The sequence below is a fragment of the Dendrobates tinctorius genome, unplaced genomic scaffold, assembly GCF_039654945.1.
Source record: "Dendrobates tinctorius isolate UK_male_01 unplaced genomic scaffold, ASM3965494v1 ptg000019l, whole genome shotgun sequence".
Taxonomy (NCBI): Eukaryota; Metazoa; Chordata; class Amphibia; order Anura; family Dendrobatidae; genus Dendrobates; species Dendrobates tinctorius.
Genome location: NW_027361687.1, coordinates 66,779,321 through 66,802,002, shown reverse-complemented (window position 1 = coordinate 66,802,002; position 22,682 = coordinate 66,779,321). Strand labels below are relative to the sequence as shown.

At 46.4% G+C, this 22,682-nt stretch overlaps 1 protein-coding gene across 4 annotated transcripts in view; it reads left to right on the top strand.

The window, feature by feature from the left end:
- The window catches only part of LOC141083027 (uncharacterized), a 120,384-nt gene that overhangs the window by 74,446 nt on the left and 23,256 nt on the right, over nucleotides 1-22,682 (top strand). For 2 of the 4 annotated variants that reach the window (XM_073567173.1, XM_073567174.1), the window contains exons 2-6: nucleotides 3,353-3,402; nucleotides 11,972-12,079; nucleotides 19,441-19,746; nucleotides 21,632-21,759; nucleotides 22,521-22,557. In XM_073567173.1, the coding sequence (XP_073423274.1) occupies nucleotides 3,366-3,402; nucleotides 11,972-12,079; nucleotides 19,441-19,746; nucleotides 21,632-21,759; nucleotides 22,521-22,557 (616 nt within the window). In that variant the 5' untranslated portion in view covers nucleotides 3,353-3,365. Of the gene's footprint in view, nucleotides 1-1,748; nucleotides 2,184-3,352; nucleotides 3,403-11,971; nucleotides 12,080-19,440; nucleotides 19,747-21,631; nucleotides 21,760-22,520; nucleotides 22,558-22,682 lie in introns of those variants that run through there. The other 2 variants (XM_073567172.1, XM_073567176.1) reach the window with 2 other exon arrangements.

The window sequence follows — 22,682 nt, the reverse complement described above, 5'->3', positions numbered from 1 at the left end:
GGATTAAAGTTCTGCAGGGCATTCGAGGTCCCCCCTGCTCATGCCAGCACATGTCCAGGCCCATTTGAAGTTCGCCAATGACCATCTGGATGATCCAGAGGAGGCATGAGAGAAGGTGACGTGGTCAGATGAGACCAAAATAGAACTTTTTGGTATCAACTCCACTCGCTGTGTTTGGAGGAAGAAGAATGATGAGTACAACCCCAAGTACATCGTCCCAACTGTGAAGCATGGCGGGGGGAACATCATACTTTGTGGGGAGTTTTCTGCAAATGGGAGAGGGCGACTATTGAAGGGATGATAGATGAGGTCATGTATCAAAAGATTTTGGCCAACCTCCTTTGCTCAGAAAGAGCATTAAAGATGGGTCATGGCTGGGTCTTCCAGCATGACGATGACCCGAAACACACAACCAGGACCACTAAGTAATGGCTCCGTAAGGAGCATTTCAAGGTCCTGGAGGGGCCTAGGCAGTCTCCAGACTTAAACCCAATAGAACTTGGTCAAGAAATACAGTAAGTGTCTGACTTCTGTAATTGTAAGTAAAAGTTTCTGCACCAAATATTAAGTTCTGTTTTTCAATTGTATCACATACTTATTTCATGCAATAAAATGCAATTTAATTATGTAAAGATCATATAATGTGATTTTTTTTATTTTATTTTTAGTTTCTGTTTCTCACAGGTGAAATGTACCTATGATAAAAATTACAGACCTCTCCATTCTTTGTAGGTGGGAAAACTTGCAAAATAGGCAGTGTATCAATTACTTACCACTGTACACGAATACACACACATTACATACAAAACATACATGCATAAAAAGACTACATACATAAACTATCACAGGTTTACCACGACTGAGAGGAGCTGGAAGACCGCAGCATCTGATTTCTCAAGATCAATAATAATTTGCTATTTGGGATAATCAGTAATTTGAAAAGAACCCATGATGTAATGCAATGAGACAGCTCGATTTTTGCTATAAAATGTTGTACACTTCTGGAAATAAATCAGAAATAATTTGAGAGACAATTGCTTGCATTTGACCAGATTTCTCCGGCCGTAAGACCCCACATTCAATTTGGAAGCAGACAATTAAGATGACAACACACGCATTCTGTGTGCCATAACAGTAAGAGCTAGCTTATGCTGCATGGCTGGAGGTTGTTGGTGGTTGTTATTTGAAAAGGCTTTTGTGGAGACTGTTGATGAGTTTTGAGTGATTTTGAGTGTGTGATAATTCCCTTTCTTGTCCTATTTTGGTTTTACCCCATCCTTCACTCCATTCCTTTGTTATATGTGTGAGTATATTTGTATGTTTGGTATTTTTCATTACCCCTGTTCGTATTACCTTGCTAGTCTGGTGGGTGTATTACAGAACACTACTACTACCCTCTTACTTGGGTGGGGGAAGGGTACAGACTGAGGTCGGATTCAGTAGCTAAGGCCGCAGTGTCTTTATCATCAAAATGTTATTATTTTTAGATTCTGTCTCTCACAGGTGAAGTGTACCTACAATAAAAATTGCAGACCTCTCCATTCTTTCTAGGGGGAAAACTGGAAAAATTGCCAGTGTATCAAATACTCATTTTCCCTATTTTATGTAGTATATGTATGTTTATGTATGTAGTGTTTGCTTTTGTATATAGTATGTGTTTATGTATGTATTGTGTGCGTTTATGTTTATTGTGTATGTTTATGTATGTATTGTGTATGTTTATGTATGTAGTGTGTGTATGTTTATGTATGTAGTATGTTTATGTGTGCAGTGTGTGCTTTTGTATGTAGTATATGTGTTTATGTATGTATAGTTTGTTTGTATATTGCTGTTTTCCTTTATGTGCTCCTGTTTACTTGTATTCCTAATTCACAATGGTAAATCCTACAATGACCTCGATCTTCCTGCTGAAAAGTGTAGAAAAGGAGTGGCTGAAGAGATTAGATCCCGTGCCATGATTCTGTCCCCCACTTTAGTGTATACCTGGTTACATTACATGTATGTAGTATATACTGTATTACCACCTACATTACATATCGGCATCTACAGTATCAGGCTCATAGTTTATAACTAATTCCAGTCTGCTGCTGGTTCTTGGAAAGGCGGAGAGCAGACTAAACTGAAAGTAAAAGTAGAAGATTCCAGCCCTTGTGCCATGCTGAAGCTGGGATTTCCCATGAAAGGTAATTATTTATCCCAATATATTGATATATTCTATGTATTTTCTATATCTTCTGCCCTCTTGTGACTCTTTTTGCTGCCTTTGCTTTGGTCTTTATGTTGTTCGTGCGCTCGGTTTGTGCTCGCCTATGAATATGCTCTCATTGTTTGAAGATTTTGCAAGATGTTTGCTTTCATGCATTTTATAGTAAAGGGGAAATTTATTAGAATGGCAATTACTGTAATTAACCCTAATTTGCTCCTTCCTTTCCCGCGTCTCATTCTGAATGTATTGATGTGTTTGTACATCGCATGCTTCGGAGGAGAATATAAAAAAATCACGGATAGTGTTTTTTTCTTCCGACGCTACAGATGGCAGAAAAAAAATATCTGGCTTTTGCAGACTTTCCATATATTTTCAGATGGATGCCAACCAAAGTCACATTGTACTGGATCCAGGTGCTGAGACTCCTTTACAGTCTTGACAGAGTGAATTTAATTATTCAATAATGTGTCTCATAAGAAAAATGGGTCATGGATGAAAAAAACAAAGCAGCAGTGTCCAAACCAGAGTCCCTTTAGTTTAGACATTGTCAAGGTTCTTGTGGTTAGACACCCACCAATCTCACTTTTATCACATATACTCAGAATATAAAATAAAAACGCGTTTTTTCCCCACTGAAAAAGTTTTATTGGAAAATGCTTTTACATTTAATCCATTTTACGTTTTTCTCTCATAGGCTCCAAAAAGAATAAAACCTGAAACTCAGAAAAGTCCACCAATAATAAATTATCTATCTGGTATTTGTATCTTTGTACCTTTAGACACTAAAGTGTTCATTTACTCCCTTGTGGATTTAGGGAACTTAGTATGCATTACTAAGAAAATGAGCCTTCAATGAAATAAAACTTCTAGAATATTGGGGGTGAAATATTTTGGATAACCAAGGCTGTAGCAAAACTGCATCAAGCAGCCCAGTAAGTGATACATTCCTGGAATCAGGGTCTCTGTCTCTACATTATGCTGCTCTCAGATAACATAGCAATAATTTGCCAACAGATTCCCTTTAAAGGAAGCAAATTTCAACACCACTTCCAGTATTAATACTTTCTACTCTTTTTTTGCTGGGTAACTAGGATAATTTTTCAACCTTTATCAGAATACTTTTATCTTTCTCCTTTGAATTTGTAGATATAAGAAGAAGATGAAGGACATTTGTTACCTGATGTGCATCATAATATGTAAGTTGATTATCCTAAGGGTTAAATAGCATACATTTACTAATTTTGCAATTCTCAGTTCAGTTAGGAAACCGATCAGAAATAGCATTTTAGGCGTTCTACATTACAAACCCAGTGGATGGGATTTATGAAATGACTCAGATTCAATTTTCAGTAAACTTTGACTCAAAAGAAACTTTTCACTTCTGAATTTCGTTTAACCACTAAAATATCCCCCTTCCCCCGATTTAGGTCACAATGAAAGTTATAAAAACAAGCCCAAAATAAACAGTTGTGGGTTTTTTCACTTTATCACCTAACTTGAGGTTTTTTTTCCAGATTTTCAGTACACCATAAAGTAAAGTAGATGTCATAATTCAAAACTAATGTTGCAAAAAAACAATTCCACATATGGGTTTGTCAATAGAAAAAAAAAATAAAATGTTATGGTTCTTAGAATAAAAGGAAAAAGCAAAAGTGCAATAATGAAAGTTAGCACGGAAGGAAAGGATTGAGGTTCGTTCTGTCTCAATACTTGGGCACCAATCGATTTCTTAGTCATTTAGTGTTCATGGTAGTCAGAAATGTATCCATGTAAATGAGTCTTATGTTATCCTTAAAGGTGTTGCCCAGTCTGTGCAAAGACCATTTGTATTAAAGTTTTCCTCCTCTTCTGATGGCATTGAAAAGGTCATCTACATCTATGACATTATGGCTTGTAGTGGCTCACCTTCTTGGGGCATTGAGGAGGTCATCTCCATCTATCTCTCCCAGCATTTTCCTAATTGGGGTTCTTTGTAGTGGATAATTTTCTGGTAGAATTGAGGAAGTCATCTCCATTATTATTATGCAAGACCTACTATTCCTTGGTTCAGCACTGTCCGGTGCCCCTTTTTGTATGCTAATTTGTGGAATGCCTGCTGATTACAGATTGCATCAGCCCAGTGTTGAACTAGTCTGCATCACTTGGAGGACATTTATACAGTCTAATTGAACTAGTGAAGTGTCATGCCTTGGTTTTGGAACTTGATTCGGTGACCTCTTGCTGCTTGATTGGTTTCACATTCTGCTGAGCCACAGCCAGTGCCTCTCACTTCCCAATTTGGGTAGTCCTTTCACTTCGTGGGAGGAGCTATTTATACTTACCTTGCACCTTCATCCTTGCTGGCTATATATTAAGACATATGGTGTTTGGACATGCAACTCCTCAAGTAGGGATTATTTTAGCTGATTAATCTCCGTTACTTTTCCTACAATTTGCCTGACTTCCCCATTACCCTTTCCTACTTTTTACATTTGGGATCTGCGAGGTTGTCCATGTATTTCATTTGTTGTGTGGTTATTCTTATTTTCTTCCATATTTCCTGTGTGTCTCTGTGTGAACATGTTGTTAGGCCTGTACCTTTTCCTACAATTTTTCACGTTAAAGTTATTATTGTTTTAGTGTTGCACATTGTTTATAGAGAGGGTGCAGTAAAAGACATTCAGAGTAAGTCAACGTTGAGTGCGGGTGCCATTGCTCATTCTTAGGGTGCCAACCTCCACCTTCAAGCAGAGAAAAATCAGAGTTAGATTAGGGACTTTCCTAATCTGAACAGGAATCTGTTGAGTTCAGCTGTTTGTCGTTCCAGGTTTGTATGTAACCCGTGTGAGTGTGTGGCGCCCCTGGGGGTTCAGTCGCCACAGAGGTACTGCACCTCCTCCTGAGGTGTGGTACCCCACCATCCAGGTAAGATGGAGACACCTGACCACACTCCCAACACCTGCATCCCACACAACATAGTAGTGTAGCAAAGCACCCTTTGGTGGCTCCCTGCTTGGAACACGAAGCGTGCTGGGAGGCGGGTGGAGTTTAGTTTGCACTAACAGAGCGGGAAGAGGATAGGATTTGGGCAGTTAGTAACAGGAGTCCGATGAGGTTAGTCTGTGAAAGGAGATTCCCTGAGTGGGATGGATGAAGGAAGTGCTGCAGCTGACCTCAGTGATCTGGGTCTGCTGGCACAAGAAAAGGGATATTGATAGAAAGCCTGACTCTCTATAAGAAGGAAAGGATTAGTACGGAACGTGAGGAGAATAAGAGAACCAAGGATCAGAGTTAGAGGAGAACCTTTCCCAAGTTCTAAGCACTAGGCCGGGGTCCGGTCCCCGAGGTTGTATGGATACTAATGGTCCTGCAGCAGACACCGGAGGAATAGAAGTAGTGACCACTTTATTACCACACCAGTCTTGGGGGCACAACAGCAACGTGTGTGAGCCGGGACTAGGTAGGAGTCCCCGAAGTAGGCTACAGCTGTCTGCCGTACAAGTAGAGTTCATAGGAACATCTGACAGGAGGAACTCCAGTGTAGCTCAGTACTGTGAGTACTTCATTCAAAGGCGCTAAGAGGGAGACGTTCAGAAAAGGCACATATGTTGGCGGAGTGTTGGAAAGGAGTACTTCATCTTGCCTGGAAGTTGGCTGAGCTCCTGACTCGGAGGTCACGGCGCGCATGTGGGCACCTGTACCACAACAGACAGTGAGTAAAGCTTTGGAACTACATGCCCTGGTGTCCTCCACTTATTCCTGCGCCAGCCTGCCCGACACCACTACATCCCTCCTGTGCCCGACACTACACAAACTAAGTGTCACTTCACCTACACTGCCCTGGGACTACAGCCCTGCCTGTGGAGGGCTATAACATCATTGCTGCACTACACCATCTGTCCCAGAGGATCTGTCTGCAACGTCGGCTTAACATTTGCCGAACACCACAGGTGGCGTCACAAATCACTTATAAACTTTCACCACCATAAGCACACTGAAACAAGCCCTTTTGCAATGGAGCCCCAGGGCCACGGACTGGGTTACTGCTGCTGTGACAACTCCCGTTGAGAAGATCAACCGGCCCGGTACCGAGTACCCCATGGCCCTGGCGAGTGAGGGCACTCCAAGTGTGCTTATACAGTCTTAACATGAACAATGAGGGAACAACCATAATTATTTCTCACCAATCCTGAGGGACACAATGCCCTCAAATGGGTGCTGCTGATGGATGTAACAGGCCTGCTCCTGTCACCAGAGTGATTGTACAGGACTTTAGCCTAGGGACGATAGTTCCAGCTGGTAGATTACAGAACTGCTTTACTGCCCAACACTGAGCCCACAATTTAATTTGGATTACCCAGGTTGGGACAATCTGGTCACCTGGTCAAATACCTCATTGTGCTCAGTCAGTTTCCTAAGCTTGCCACTATCTTCTCTTTGTGGGTGCCCACCAAAAGCGGGATGCTGCTGGTTGGGGTAGTTGGCCCTGAATGCCTCAATGTTGCAGAGGTTCTAATCCCTGTCATGTCCGCAGAAACGTGAGACTGTCACTTGCACCATCTTGTGTCTTTGATGGGAATGTAATATATGATGTTAACTGTTGGTAACTCAATGGAGTTACTTAACGGAGTGTAGTGCCCTCACCCTGGTTTATCTGAGTAGTGTTCTGCCCATGAGGAAGGAGTATGGGCATTCAGTGGGATGAGTCCCATCCCATGCAGTCTAAAGACAGCCAGGCCAGCAGACGAGAGCACCCACTGACCCTTGTGTTTCCACATGGGGTTTTTCTGTAGTGGCTCTTCTGGGAGCAATGAGAAAGTAATCTCTGTCTATGATTTCCAGCATTGTCTTAATGGGGGCACTTTGTAATGACTCCTGTTTTGGAGGCATTGAGGAGGTCATATCCACCTATAACTTCCAGCATTGTCTTGATTGGCGTCTTTTATAGTGACTCCTCTTTTGGAAGCATTGAGGAGGCCATATTCATCTATGACTTCCAGCATTATTGTCACCATTACACCCCTCAGTGTGTCTAGGATGCAGTTAAAGATGGCTCAGCTATCCAATCTGTTACAGGGGCATGCTGACGTTGTCAGTACTTCGATTGACAGCTCAGTATCTGATCTGCATGGGCATGCTGAGCTGTCAGTGTTTTGATTGACAGCTCGGACATCCAATCTGAGACTGGAGGTGCTGGGCTGTTTCCAGGTGTTAATTGTCTCAAGTGATTGCCCTGCTACTTAACTAGGGTGTTAGTCTCAGACCTCTACCAGACGTAGCTTCAGCTAAGTGTGTTTGGTTTTCTATTTGCCGAGTTGTTTGCTAGATGATCTTTTCTTGCCTGACCTTGTAACTCGTTGTGACCATCTGTCTGTTTAACCTCTTTGCTCTGATCCGCTCTCCTCCTGGTATTTTGACCTTGGACATTTACCTTACTACGTTTTTGTCTCTTCCCTCTGTTTATGATGTACTCTCCTGGCTTTTTACCACAGAATCTTTGACTATCTCGAGTCACAGTTTGTCCATGAGAAGTGATGACATTACTTCTGTCCCATACGTTTTTCTTTTTCGCCAGTAAAATTCCTGTTCACACGCTTGGTGACCAGGTGGTGAATTTGACCAAGATTACTCAGAATCTGGCTAAGGTACGCCGGAGTCTGGAATTATCACAATATAAGTTGCAGGGACATATAATTAATTTTACGAATGCTGCCTATAGCTCTCCAGTGTCGGCAAGGGATGTGACGTCAGTACCCTCTGATATGCAGTTGGTATCTCTCGAACCTGTAATGGCCCTCCTTGGTAAATTTTCTGGAGCAGAAGACCAGTTTAGGTTGTTCAGAAAGTGCTGCAGGTTATTTTTTACCCTGCGTCCCCAGTCATCAGGGGATGTGTTTCAGAAGGTGAGAATAAGCATGTCCCTACTGCAAGAGGGTCCTGTGGTGCAGTAACCTCTGTTAAAGCTAGGGGGCGCTGTATATGCTACTCAGAATATGCATGTGGGCGTAAGTCTGAACGCCCATGATAAAGCCTGTATGTCTGGCTGTAATAGGACCTGTAGTGAGGTCATGACCATGTGATCCATACCTCACTTGTGGGTGTGGTCACATACCATATAGTGTGACTGAGGTCTGGTCACATGGGTTGTGTGTTTGATCCTGAGTGGTCAGAGTGCAAGGTCCCGGAAGGCCTGGGTGTGTTGGAAGTGTCTGGGACTGAACTTCCTGGAAGAGCACATGGAGAGGCCCGGACCTGGTATAGTCTGTGACGGCTCTGTGTATGGAAGCAACTGCCCGGCTGTGGCTCTGCACCTGTAGACGGCCTAGTGAGCAAGGCTCTATCTGGAACAGTGATCCCAGTGCGGCCTCTTCCCTTATATCCCGTGAGGGATGAACTGCGAGTAACGCTGACCGGGGTCAGTAAGAGACTTTGTATACTTTATGTGGTAACGCTGCATGTTTAACGGACGTTGTACTGGAAGCTACACGCTATTATGTTCATGAAGAGCGGTTTATGCTGATGTCTAATAAACCGAATGAACTGTTTAACCCGGAGTGTCCCCGCGTATGCCTCAAAGACCGGCTAAGTGAGTAAATCCCCGTCCACTCATTTGGTGGAGCTCTACAGTCCTCAGACCTGGGCATTTTCCTTATCCCCACAACCCCTGAAAGGTCTTCTGTGTATGCTTGATCTATGACAAACCCAACAGGATTTAAGTCGCTGAGGCTAAGATCATGAACCTGGCTCAGGGGGCTCGCACACCTGAGTGCTACTGCACTGAGTTCCAGCAGTGGTCCACTGAAGTTCTTTTGAACCATGTAGCTCTCAGGTGCCAGTTCCACAAAGGCCTTTCTGAAACCCTTAAGGATGGTGTGGTCCTTCTTAACACTCCTAGTTCTCTGGCGAAGGCCATGACCCAGGCCATACAAATGGACCGCAGAATTTGTAAGAGACATGGTGAACAGCAGGCTGTCCGTTATACTTGCCAGGAGCAGGTCCATTTACCGGAGGTGGAGTCTTTAGAGATTAGAGTTGCAAGTTTTTGTGTTGTGTAGAAAAAACATAGACAAGAACTTAGACTGTGTCTTTACTGTGATCTCTCTGGACATTTTCTCAAGAATTTCCAGACTCATCCTCAGGCAATTAATCTTACATGGGCATGCTAAAGCTGTTAGTACTTTGATTGACAGCTCATTTTCTGGTCTGGTGCAGGAGTGTGCTGAGCTGTCAGTGTTTTGATTGACAGCTCAGATATCTAATCTGAGACTGGAGGTGCTAACCTGTTTCCAGGTGTTCATTGTCTCAGGTGATACTTTACTAGGGTGTTAGTCACAATCCTCTGCCAGAGGTAGCTTCAGCTAAATGTGTTTAGTTTTCTGTGTGGCTAGTGTTTTTTTGATGATCTTTTGTTCTCTGACTTTGGACCTCCTTCTGACCATATGTCTGTTTAACCCCTTTGTTCTGATCCGCTATCCTCCTGGTATTATACCTTGGACAGTTACGTGACTACACTTTCGTCTCTTTTCTCTGTTTATGATGTTCCCTCCTAGCTTTTTTCCTCGGACTCCTTGACTATCCCAACTCACAGTTTGTCCATGAGACGTGACTCAGCATCATAATTGTCTTAATGAGGGTTCTTTATAGTTGCTCTTCTTCTGGAGGCATTGAGGAGGTCATCTCCATCTATGACTTCCAGTATAGTCCTAATGGGTGTTCTTTGTAGCGGCTCCTATTACTAGTCCATTTTTACCTCTTCAGGTCTGAACATTTCTGGTGATTTTAGTTGATTTGTGTATTTTAACTCCTAGTCTCAATCACTTTTTACCACAAGAGATTTGAAGATTATTATTGACTAGCTGAAGAGCCTGGCGCTGCCCGGGCATAGTAACTATCTACGGTTAGTTATAACAAATTATAATGATTATATCTATATATATAAAGCTCAGTGTAGAGCCCCGCCCACTCCACATAGCCACATTCACTATAATATCCCACATCATCCCATCAGCCAGAGCTACCGGACTACTACCCCTAATATTCTACATCGTCTCGTCACCTAGAGCCACCAGACTACTACCCCTAATATCCCACATCATCCCGTCAACCAGAGCCACCAGACTACTGCCCCTAATATCCCACATCATCCCGTCACAGCCACCGGACTACTACCAATAATATCCAACATCATCCCGTCAGCCAAAGCCACCAGACAACTACCCATAGTATTACACATCATCCTGTCAGAGCCGCCGGACTACTACCCCTAATATCCCACATCATCCTGTTAGAGCCATCGGACTACTACCCCTAATATCGCACATCATCCCATCAGCCAGAGCCACCGGACTACTACCACTAATATCCCACATCATCCTGTCAGCCAGAGCCACCGGAATACTACCCCTAATATCACACATCATCCCATCAGCCAGAGCCACCGGACTACTACCCCTAATGTCCTGCATCATCCCATCAGCCAGAGCCACCGGACTACTACCCCTGATATCCCACATCATCCCGTCAGCCTGGGGTCAGAACCAGAGCGCTGAGTGGAACAGTCCTAACTTCCATACAGGGGATAACTTTAAGAGAGGCTTGGTGTCAGAACCAGAGCGCTGAGTGGATTTTCCCTGACTTCCATACCAATGATCCCTTTTAGGGGATACCTTTAAGAGAGGCTTGGTGTCAGAAACAGAGCGCTGAGTGGATTTTCCCTGACTTCCATACCAATGATCCCTTTTATAGAATCCTGGGGGGAGAATCAGAGTGCTGAGGAATTTACCCTAACTTCCATACCGGAGATCCCTTTAAGAAAGCCTGGGATCAGAGCGCTGAGTGGATTTGCCCTCACTTCCATACCGGGGATCCTTTTAAGAAAGCCTGGGATCAGAACCAGAGCATTGGATGGATTTGCCATGACTTGCATACCAATGACCCCTTTAATAGAACCCTGGGGTCAGAATCAGCGCTGAGGGATTTGCCCTAACTTACGTACAGGAGATCCCTTTAAGAGAGCCTGGGGTGAGTACCATAGCATTTGAAGGCAATTGCCCTGACTTCCATACCGGGGATCCCTTTAAGAGAGGCATGGGGTCATAACCAAAGCACTGGATGGATCTGCCCTGCCTTCCATACCGGAGATCCCTTTAAGAAAGGCCTGGGGTCAGTACCAAAACGCTGAGTGGATTTGCCCTAACTTGCATACCAATGATCCCTCTGGGGTCAGAACCACAGAGCTGAGTGGAATTGCCCTAACATCCATACCGGGGATCCCTTTAAGAGACCCTGGGGTCAAAACCAAAGCGCTGGAAGGATTTGCCCTGACTTCCATACCGGAAATCCCTTTAAGAGGGAAGATGTGCCTATGGGATGGAAGATGTGTGATTTGTGTATGGGCAAGGGTGGGTTTTTTTTCATTTCTGTCATGTGCTCTGTGCTCCTGTCTGGGGGGCAGACAATGGCTTTGAGCTTATGTTCCCGGGGATGCTAGATTTCTCCCACCATGTCAGTGTCTTCTGAGGTGTTGTCAAGTGGGAAAACTTGCTCATAGCAACCAATCACAGCTTAGCTTCTTTTAACCAGCTCTGGTGAAATGAGAGATGTTAGTGATTAGTTGGTGATACACACACACACACACACACACACACACACACACACACACACACACACACACACACACACACACACACACACACACACACACACACATTCTTTCAGTTTTTTCTATATTATTATGTATAGATCAAGAATATAAATTATACACTAATGTCTTATTTGCTTGTCTAGTGCTTTGTATTAGGAGTACTGAAGGAACACTCCTGGGAGATACAGAAAATCTACATAACGATCACAATTTCAAAGAAGCCCAGGTAGTGCCATCCACTTGGGAAAAAGGTAAGTATTATTATTATTGTTATTATTATTATAGCGCCATTTATTCCATGGCGCTTTACATGTGAGGAGGGGTATACATAATACATACAAGTACAGTAATCTTAAACAATACAAGTCACGACTGGTACAGGATTAGAGAGGACCCTGCCCACGAGGGCTCACAATCTACAGGGGATGGGTGAGGATACAGCAGGTGAGGGTAGAGCTGGTCGTGCAGCGGTTTGGTGGATCGGTGGTTACTGCAGGTTGTAGGCTTGTCGGAAGAGGTAGGTCTTCAGGAACTTTTTGAAGGTTTCCATGGTAGGCGAGAGTCTGATATGTTGTGGTAGAGAGTTCCAGAGTAGGGGGGATGTGCGGGAGAAATCTTGTATGCGATTGTGGGAAGAGGAGATAAGAGGGGAGTACAGGAGGAGATCTTGTGAGGATCGGAGGTTTCGTGCAGGTAAGTACCGGGAGACGAGGTCACAGATGTATGGAGGACTCAGGTTGTGGATGGCTTTGTATGTCATGGTTAGGGTTTTGAACTGGAGTCTTTGGGTAATGGGGAGCCAGTGCTGGGATTGACAGAGGGGAGAGGTCGGGGAATAGCGGGGGGACAGGTGGATTAGTCGGGCAGCAGAGTTTAGAATAGATTGGAGGGGTGCGAGAGCGTTAGAGGGGAGGCCACAGAGCAGGAGGTTGCAGTAGTCAAGGCGGGAGATGATGAGGGCATGGACTAGGGTTTTTGCAGATTCTTGGTTGAGGAATGTACGGATCCGTGAAATATGTCGTCAGGAAGTGGAAAGGGCTTGGATATGTGGTTTGAAAGAGAGATCAGTGTCAAGGATAACCCCGAGGCAGCGAGCTTGTGGGACTGGAGAGAGTGGGCAGCCATTTACTTTAATGGATAAGTCCGTTGGGGGGGTCACGTGAGATGGGGGAAAGATGATTAATTCTGTTTTGTCCATATTAAGTTTTAGAAATCTAGCGGAGAAGGATGAAATAGCAGACATACATTGAGGGATTCTGTTTAGTAGGGAGGTGATATCCTTATTATTGTACACTATGCTTCGACTAAATAAGATTTTTAGATAAAAATTGGCCCAATACTTGTCTGGCCAACAGCTATTACTTCTGACTGCCCCATGCTTGTAAAAGCTCAGATCAGCCGAGCGTTCATGTGTTCTTAATGGCGAGAACATTGTATGCAACTGGCATACTGTAACAACCCTGCTGGCGTCACTGCATGGCCTCCCATCCCCCGCACATCAACTTACTCACTGCTCTGGGTCATGCTGTGAATTCTGTCTGTTGCCAGTCCTGTGCTCTGTGCCTCTGCTCTATGCTTCCAAGCTATGTGTGTATAGGGAGGCAGCGCCAGAACTCTCTGGTTCTTATGCAGTCAGGGTGCACATGTGTAATATGTCCCTGACCAATCACCTAGAGCCCTTGACTATTTAGATCCGCCACACCCACTGAAACATTGCCTGTACAATGTCTAAACTCAGCTAGCTCCTTGCTGCTGAGCTAGCCAGGCCCTGTCCGATGTCTTGCCTTCTCTGAAGGCTCTTATTGCGTATTCCTGTGTCTTGGTACCTTGCCTAGTACTTCTCTGTCCGCCTGCCAGGAGGCAGCATATCCTGGTCCTTGTGTCTTTGTCCCTGTGTCTCTGTCTGAACTCACTTACCTCTGTCTGTCAGTCTCCTTGTCTGTGTTTCCTTCTCTGCTGTGTCTTTCCTTGTGTCCTCCCTATCTGAGACGCTGCTCTCTTGCAGCTCTGCCTGCTCGGCTCCCTAGCCGCTCTGCCTGCTCGGCTCCCTAGCCGCTCTGCCTGCTCGGCTCCCTAGCCGCTCTGCCTGCTCGGCTCCCTAGCCGCTCTGGCTGCACGGCTCCCTAGCCGCTCTGCCTGCACGGCTCCCTAGCCGCTCTGCCTGCACGGCTCCCTAGCCGCTCTGCCTGCACGGCTCCCTAGCCGCTCTGCCTGCACGGCTCCCTAGCCGCTCTGCCTGCACGGCTCCCTAGCCGCTCTGCCTGCACGGCTCCCTAGCCGCTCTGCCTGCACGGCTCCCTAGCCGCTCTGCCTAAACGGCTCCCTAGCCGCTCTGCCTGCACGGCTCCCTTGCCGCTCTGCCTGCCCGGCTCCCTTGCATTCCAGCCTACTCGGCTCCCTTGCAGCCCAGCTCTACTCCGCACCTCCTGTGTGAACAGGTCCAAACCTGTTCCCTCATATTCCACTCCTTCCTGCCTATATCCATACCTGCACCTCCTGTGTGAACAGGTCCAAACCTGTTCCTTCATATTCCACTCCTTCCTGCCTATATCCATACCTGCACCTCCTGTGTGAACAGGTCCAAACCTGTTCCTTCATATTCCACTCCTTCCTGCCTATATCCATACCTGCACCTCCTGTGTGAACAGGTCCAAACCTGTTCCTTCATATTCCACTCCTTCCTGCCTATATCCATACCTGCACCTCCTGTGTGAACAGGTCCAAACCTGTTCCCTCAAATACCAATCCTGCTTGCCCAGTGTCTCCAAGCCGTGCGCGCTTGCCCAGTGTCTCCAAGCCGTGCCCGATTGCCCAGTGTCTCCAAGCCGTGCCCGCTTGCCCAGTGTCTCCAAGCCACGCCTGCTTGCCCAGTGTCTCAGCCGTGCCTGTCGTGTCTACCTGCCTGCCTGTCTATAGCACCTGTCCAAGTGACTTGTCCCCGAGTGGGATCAGCAGCCACAGCCAGACACCACCCTGGAGTGGCACCCGACAGCTACCTGCCGCATAAGCCTGACCTCACCATCAGAGGCTCCAGTGAAGACCGAGGTAGCTGTCGTAGTCACCCCCCTTCCAGGGTAGTCTGGTTTGTGGCCCAGTGGGGCCACAAACCCCCCGACTCCTGCCAGTCAGCCAAGGCGGGAGCGTGACAGTTTGCACAGGCCATGGTCCCAGCTGAGTCCCATGTCCTTCCGCTCGCAGAGCGTCATGAACTTGTGTTCCGCCAGTATGAGCAACCAGAGGAATTTGTTCCGTCCTGCGTGGTTCCGATTGTGGAGACCTCTGAACCAATCATCGTCTCCAATGCCCTCTACAATCAGCTCCTGGCCTATGAAGAGCACGACCCAGCAGACCCGCCTAGGTTCTATGGGGACCCTAAAGAGTGTCAAGGGTTCCTGAAAAAGTGCCTGCACTACATCCTGCAGAATGCAGCTTGTTTACCCTCTGACGGGGTCAAGGTGGGATACATCATGTCCTACCTAGCTGGTGATGCCTTGATGTGGATCTGTCCCCTTTGGGAAGCAGGGGATCCTGTCGTCACGAGCCTGGGGGCCTTCCTGGTGGCCTTCCGTAAAGTGTTCGACATGCCTCGTCCAGCTGCTCTTGAAAAGTCTTCCCCTCCAAGCTTCCAGAGACAGACCAGACAAGAGGAACCTGTGGGTGAATCGTCTCAACCACATATGACCGTCCAGCCATCACCTGTTCCACAGTCTGCCGATGCGGCCTCCCGTGCAAGATCCAAGAGGTCTAAAAAGAAGCGGGCAAAGTTGCAGCTGGAATCTGGTCTCTGCCCTGTGAAGCCTGTACTCCAGAACCATGGGCCAGTAGGAGAGGCTGCCCCTGGCGAGAGTCCTCCCTCTCCATTAAAGCCTATGACTGTTTCGTTGCTTTCTGGGAGCTTTGGGGTGTTCGAGCCACCAGCCATACAGAGTTGGTGTGTGATCTCCATTCTTCAGCTCCAGAACCCGGCGTGGGCATCGTCTAAAGGTGGCCGAGCCCTCTTTGAGAACAGTCTAGTCCTGCAAGGACAACTACAGCTCCAGGTCGAAGCTTTGTATACGAAGTTCGTCTTCCATTGGCTGTCTGGTATGCCCATGGCTGTCTGGTATGCCCATGGGTCATTCTGAACCAGAGATCCTGGTGCCCATTTATGTTTGGAGACCCAGCAAGGTACCGCGCCTGAGATAACCAAGTGACAAGAGGTGTCTAGTTCCCTTGCGTCAAATTCAGTCAGCCAAGTCGTCGTCTTTATCCAGTCTGCTGGTCGTCAAATCTAGGGGTGATGACACCTCTGAAGAGGGCGAAGCGGAGGTCTCCTCGTCACCCATCTCCAGCAATGATGCCAGTGGTCTGCTCCCTAGAGCATCCCTGCCTCCTGATTGTCTTCCCCAGGATAAAGGGCTGAAGATGGATCCTGAGTGGATGCCCTCGGCTCCTCTATGGCCAGTGGGTGAAGGTCCCAAGATGGAGCATTACTCATTCTCTAACCTGAAAAAGGGGGCCCAGTTTTTTCAGGGTAACAGGCTGAAGTGGCTCCCTGTATGTATGCCTCCAGCTTCCATTTGGCAGGTGGGTGAAGAGGTTGGAACAGTGACCTACGTATCTCCGTTTCTCACCAACCGGGAGGAGGTTCAATTTTTCTGGCATGTCGGGTTGAAGTCGGACTCAGTGAAGGTGTCTTCTATTTCTAGCTTGCCGGCTGATGTAGGGGTCAAGTCTGAAGCTTCCAGGTCCCTGCCTTCTGCCAATCAGGAGGAAAAAGTCCTTGTACCCTCTGTGTTGGGAGCTGTTGGGCACCAAGAAACTTGGCACTCGGTGATTCCGGATGGCACACCTACTTCGTCTCACCAGAAGGATGCCCTGTCAGCCTGGACTGTGTGTGGTCCCATACTCCTTCTTCTGGTCATTCTGGCAGGCTTGAGGAAGAGGGTCCGTAAAGGGGGGGTACTGTAACAACCCTGCTGGCGTCACTGCATGGCCTCCCATCCCCCGCACATCAACTTACTCACTGCTCCGGGTCATGCTGTGAATTCTGTCTGTTGCCAGTCCTATGCTCTGTGCCTCTGCTCTATGCTTCCAAGCTATGTGTGTATAGGGAGGCGGCGCCAGAACTCTCTGGTTCTTATGCAGTCAGGGTGCACCTGTGTAATATGTCCCTGACCAATCACCTAGAGCCCTTGACTATTTAGTTACGCCACACCCACTGAAACATTGCCTGTGCAATGTCTAAACTCAGTTAGCTCCTTGCTGCTGAGCTAGCCAGGCCCTGTCCTATGTCTTGCCTTCTCTGAAGGCTCTTATTGCATATTCCTGTGTCTTGGTACCTTGCCTAGTACTTCTCTGTCTGCCTGCCAGGAGGCAGAATATCCTGGTCCTTGTGTCTTTGTCCCTGTGTCTCTGTCTGAACTCGGTCTTACCTGTCTGTCAGTCTCCTTGTCTGTGGTTCCTTCTCTGCTGTCTTTCCCTGTGTCCTCCCTATCTGAGACTCTCCTCTCTTGCAGCTCTGCCTGCTCGGCTCCCTAGCCGCTCTGCCTGCACGGCTCCCTAGCCGCTCTGACTGCACGGCTCCGTAGCCGCTCTGCCTGCTCGGCTCCCTAGCCGCTCTGCCTACTCGGCTCCCTAGCCGCTCTGCCTGCACGGCTCCCTAGCTGCTCTGCCTGCACGGCTCCCTAGCTGCTCTGCCTGCACGGCTCCCTAGCTGCTCTGCCTGCACGGCTCCCTAGCTGCTCTGCCTGCACGGCTCCCTAGCCGCTCTGCCTGCACGGCTCCCTTGCCGCTCTGCCTGCCCGGCTCCCTTGCTGCTCTGCCTGCCCGGCTCCCTTGCCGCTCTGCCTGCCCGGCTCCCTTGCATTCCAGCCTACTCGGCTCCCTTGCAGCCCAGCTCTACTCCGCACCTCCTGTGTGAACAGGTCCAAACCTGTTCCTTCATATTCCACTCCTTCCTGCCTATATCCATACCTGCACCTCCTGTGTGAACAGGTCCAAACCTGTTCCTTCATATTCCACTCTTCCTGCCTATATCCATACCTGCACCTCCTGTGTGAACAGGTCCAAACCTGTTCCTTCATATTCCACTCCTTCCTGCCTATATCCATACCTGCACCTCCTGTGTGAACAGGTCCAAACCTGTTCCCTCATATACCACTCCTGCTTGCCCAGTGTCTCCAAGCCGTGCCCGCTTGCCCAGTGTCTCCAAGCCGTGCCCGCTTGCCCAGTGTCTCCAAGCCGTGCCCGCTTGCCCAGTGTCTCCAAGCCACGCCTGCTTGCCCAGTGTCTCAGCCGTGCCTGTCGTGTCTACCTGCCTGCCTGTCTATAGCACCTGTCCAAGTGACTTGTCCCCGAGTGGGATCAGCAGCCACAGCCAGACACCACCCTGGAGTGGCACCCGACAGCTACCTGCCGCACAAGCCTGACCTCACCATCAGAGGCTCCAGTGAAGACCGAGGTAGCTGTCGTAGTCACGCCCCTTCCAGGGTAGTCTGGTTTGTGGCACAGTGGGGCCACAAACTCCCCGGCTCATGCCAGTCAGCCAAGGCGGGAGCGTGACACATACCAAAAGGACTGGTCTAAAAAATGTCTGCTCAATCTTTATTTTCCCAACATCAGTGGTTGTGGACAACTTCATAAGATAGTCACATGGAATAGGGAAATTGTCTCCTTCAGAAGGCTTTTATCTAGTCTGTAAAGGGGCTTTAGGGCCATAATATACCGTACATTAGACTGATGTTGGCCTTAGCTGACCATCTAATAACTCTTCTCAGTTGATGTCTCAGGAAGCTAAGTGCGATTTCGGACTGCCAATCCTTTGTTTTGAGTGAGATAAGCTGCAGCCATATGAGTCTGTCAGTGGCTTTCTCATATAGAGCACAAGAGTGCTCAATAGATCTGAACGCTCCTGTCTATGCAGGAGACTATGAAATAAGAAAAAAATTAAGCATTAGTTCTAAACATATTATAGGAGTATGCTATAAGTATTCCACAAATGTGGGTTCCATCACTCGTTCCAGCTTCTGTCTAGAGAATGAAGCCTCGATAAGCACCGTCAGGAAAGGAGAGGTGGCCTCACATGCATATCTCTCTCCATTTACCTTTATAGGATGCCCAAAAACTGCTGAGCAAGTTTACTTTTCTATTTCAGAGCTACTATTCACATGAATGGAGAGAGCAGCACTTTATGGCCCTCTCTCATGTGGTGGGTTTCTATCTATCTGTCAATATCCCAAATGTGATAACCCCTTAATAGATTTTGGTCTTGGAGAAATACAAATGCATTGGAGAAACGAGAATTACGACTGGCTCTGCCTAAGTAGACCAGCAATGATCTATGGTAAAGAAAAGTGCGAAATAGCTCTTTTGCAGTAGGAAAGAAAAACTCTCTCTAATAACTCAGTAGGTTTTGCTACTGAGTTTTTTTTTCCTTCTGGGAGAGAGCTGACTTGTATGTATGAAATAGGAGATGTGCCAAGGTATAGTGTGGGCCCAAAGATTTAAAGATTTACATGAATGTCCTATTACAGTTTTAAACAATTTGGATGTTGTACTAAGCCAAGAGGAACGGCATATACGTTCAGATCTTAAAATTACAAAATTATTGTATACTGTTTTAATTTGTCAGGTAAGTTGAACAAAAAGACTATATCGGCTTTAAGAGGTACAGAGGTTATCCTAGTAGTGGACGCCATTGGAGAAAGTGAAATACAAGACATCCAATGGGTCAAAAATGGGATAAATTTTGCTACGACCCATCCAACGGAAGGTGTTACCATCAGAGACAGTAGCTATAATGGCAGACTAGGAAGTTCCAGTGATGGATCACTAATTATATATAAATTCGAAATGGAAGACCAAGGAGAATACAAAGCTGACATACTGATGACAGACCTAATGAAGGACGAAATTGTTTTTGTCTTAAACATTTCTGGTAAGTTTTATTTTGAACAGATTACATATGTCTCTTGTTATTGCCAATTGCTTCTAAATAGATAAAAGTCTCCGAAGGAATCTTAGAACAAGACTCAGCTAAGTTGTAGTTTCCATCTGTGGACAGATCTGTTCAACACCTTCTGTAGGATCTGGTTAGATATGTGAGATTTTAAGGACACAGCCTTTCTAAAATTCCCTTACGAGAATCAGGAAGTAGATAGAGACACTATTGAGAACTTTAAAGAGGACCTGTCACTTGCCATAAATATGTAGTTATTTTACCTGGTGTAAATGCTGTTTTTTTCCTGAAACCGGCAATGATTTTCTTTTGCTCCTGTGCCTCTCCATTACTGAGATACCTCCCCTTTTCCCTCTGTATAAATATAGTGTTTTTAGACAACTGGGTGTGGTCATTAAGACGCCTACAGTGAAGAGTTAAGGACCATCCCACTTTGGTAAAAAAAAGACTAGATTTATATAAAGGGAATAAACATCAATATCTCAGGAACAGAGAGGCGCAAGAACAAAAGAAAAACGTCCCCAGATTTAGAACAGCGACATTGAAATCATACTGGTAATTATGGCAAGTGACAAATCCCCTTTTAGAAACTGCTCAAAGCTGATGATGATGGAAAAAGAACTGAAACAATTTCTCTGTAGTCACCCAAACTTGTAACTTCCATAATGTAGGGTTGAGCTTATTTTATTAATCCAAACACTTTTAAATAAATGGGCATTGGGTCTTTTTCTTGAACCATAAGGCTGTGTGCCCACTGTCATGATCCAGGACGGGATTTCACTTTGACCCGTCCTGGTTAGACTATGGGTTAATTGTGCTGCCTCTCTCTGGCAGCAGGAGGCTATTTAGTGCTCACTGGACCTGGGTCCGGTGTCAGTTATACTCCTGCCCTCGGCTGAGTTAAGTGACCTCTTGTATACGTGTGCCTTGTGCCTGATATCTTGCTTGCTTGTTCGGTTGTGATCTGGTTCTGTCCCTGTTACGAGTTCTGCCTGCCCCTCTTGTACTGCGCTACCTCTCGTGTATGACTCTCTGCTTGTGACCCGACTTCTCTCTGCTTGTCCCCTTGGTACCACGTCGCCCTCTTGTGTATGACCTTTGGCTCTGTCTGACTACCTGTCTGTTTGTCCCTCTGTACCTCGTTTGCCCGTACTGCTGTGACCTCTGTTTTGCCTGACTCTGAGTTGTTGTATGGTGCCCTGTCCTATCTGAATACAGGACGCTAAACCCCGCCCCCTTGCTGTCACATGACCATAGGTCCTGTGCAGACTATTCAGTTTCAGTGTCCGCAGGTCCTATGCCTCTTTACTTTCCAGCGCTGACTGGATCCTGACACTATTAGCCTGAAGCACGCATGGTCACCTCTGCTGCCCTGCTCCCCAGGTAACTCTTAGCACTGCTTCTGTACTCAGGACACGCGCACTGGCTCTATGAGCAAGTGCAGTGCGGTGTCTCTGACACCCACATTGCGTTTTGTATGCGTTTCAGCTGCGTTTTTGCCACTGCGGAAACGTTTAAAAAGACGCATTACCATGCAATCCTATGGGATTCTGCAGTTACTGCGGAATTGCATAGCGGTAAAATCCGCAGCATGTCCATCATTTCTGCGGAATCGCGCCGCCATAGGATTGCATTGAAGCGCTCATTTTACGCATGCGGCTATGCCCACCATGCGTAAAGTGAGCGCTTCATGTGCAGATGGAACCCAGAGTCTGCAAATAAGTGCATAAGGAGAAGAAACTGGGAGAGCCACAAGTATGGTGTGCTAGAAAAAAATGAACAAAAAAATAAAGGCTTTGCTCTTACTCTTCATCTTGAAGAAATGTTCTATTCCTGTCTGATTGAGCTGAACGGTTTCTTCTAGAAGGAGATTCTCACCGAAAAAATCACGTGGTAGTGGCTGTACCAGTGATTGTTGTATTGCTGGTGGTGATAGTAGCAGGAGTAGCCTTCATACAGTGGAGGAAGAAGAAGAGGCATTGTGCAAATTCTGTAAGTATAATCTCTTTTCAATTTTGCTTTAATTTTGCTCTATTTATAGTGCTCAAAATGCATCCTGTGTCTTCTATATACAGCTCCAGTGCAGACCCATATGCTTTTTCCCTTTGCCTTAACCCCTCCTTAGGCTAATTTACTTTTTTTTGAATCAGTTGAGGTTCCTCAAACATAAAAAATAATCAGGAAACATTCTAACCAATATAGCGAAATTCAGTGATCACCCCCGGTCACTCCAGATTTAGGGTCTTTCCCTTCATATTCCCATAGTAATCAGTTACTGGGGAGATTATCTGATATTTTGAATACATTGAGGTTCATGTAGGGAATCTAGAAATGACCTCTACATGTTGATGACAAAAAGGATTTGCATGGTGGCACCTACTTTAGTATGCAGTTGGACCAGGGCAGTGTGAACTTCCTCAACTCAATTCTGAACATTATGGGGTCCTTTTGAGATTTCTTGGGCCCTTCCTCATATGATACCATGGCATCGTGGTGGACTTGTAATCGTAAGAGGCGCCCGGTATGCTGTAATTCGAGTGTCGGTGGAGGAAGGTTGCACTGCCTTGGTCCAGCTGAGTACAGAAGTGGATGGCAGACTCTCTTTGCTCATCTCTATCTCTTCAGAAGGTTCAGTCATCACTTGCCTCAAACTAAGCAAATTCCCAAAAATGTCAGCTAGAATAAAATATAGAAAAAAATATTTTCTTATGTGTGTTCAGCTATCTCATAGATTTTTTTTACTCTCTTCCTAGAGGGAAATTCCAGTAGAAGAAGCAAGAAGTGACCCAGGTAGGTTACATGTTTCCCACCATTGTCAATTGATCAAAAGAGAGACCAAAGAGCTGATAATTGTTTGAATTTCCTGCCCCTCCACCCAAAAATAAAGCACCCCACAAAGCTATGTTCCTAATGAT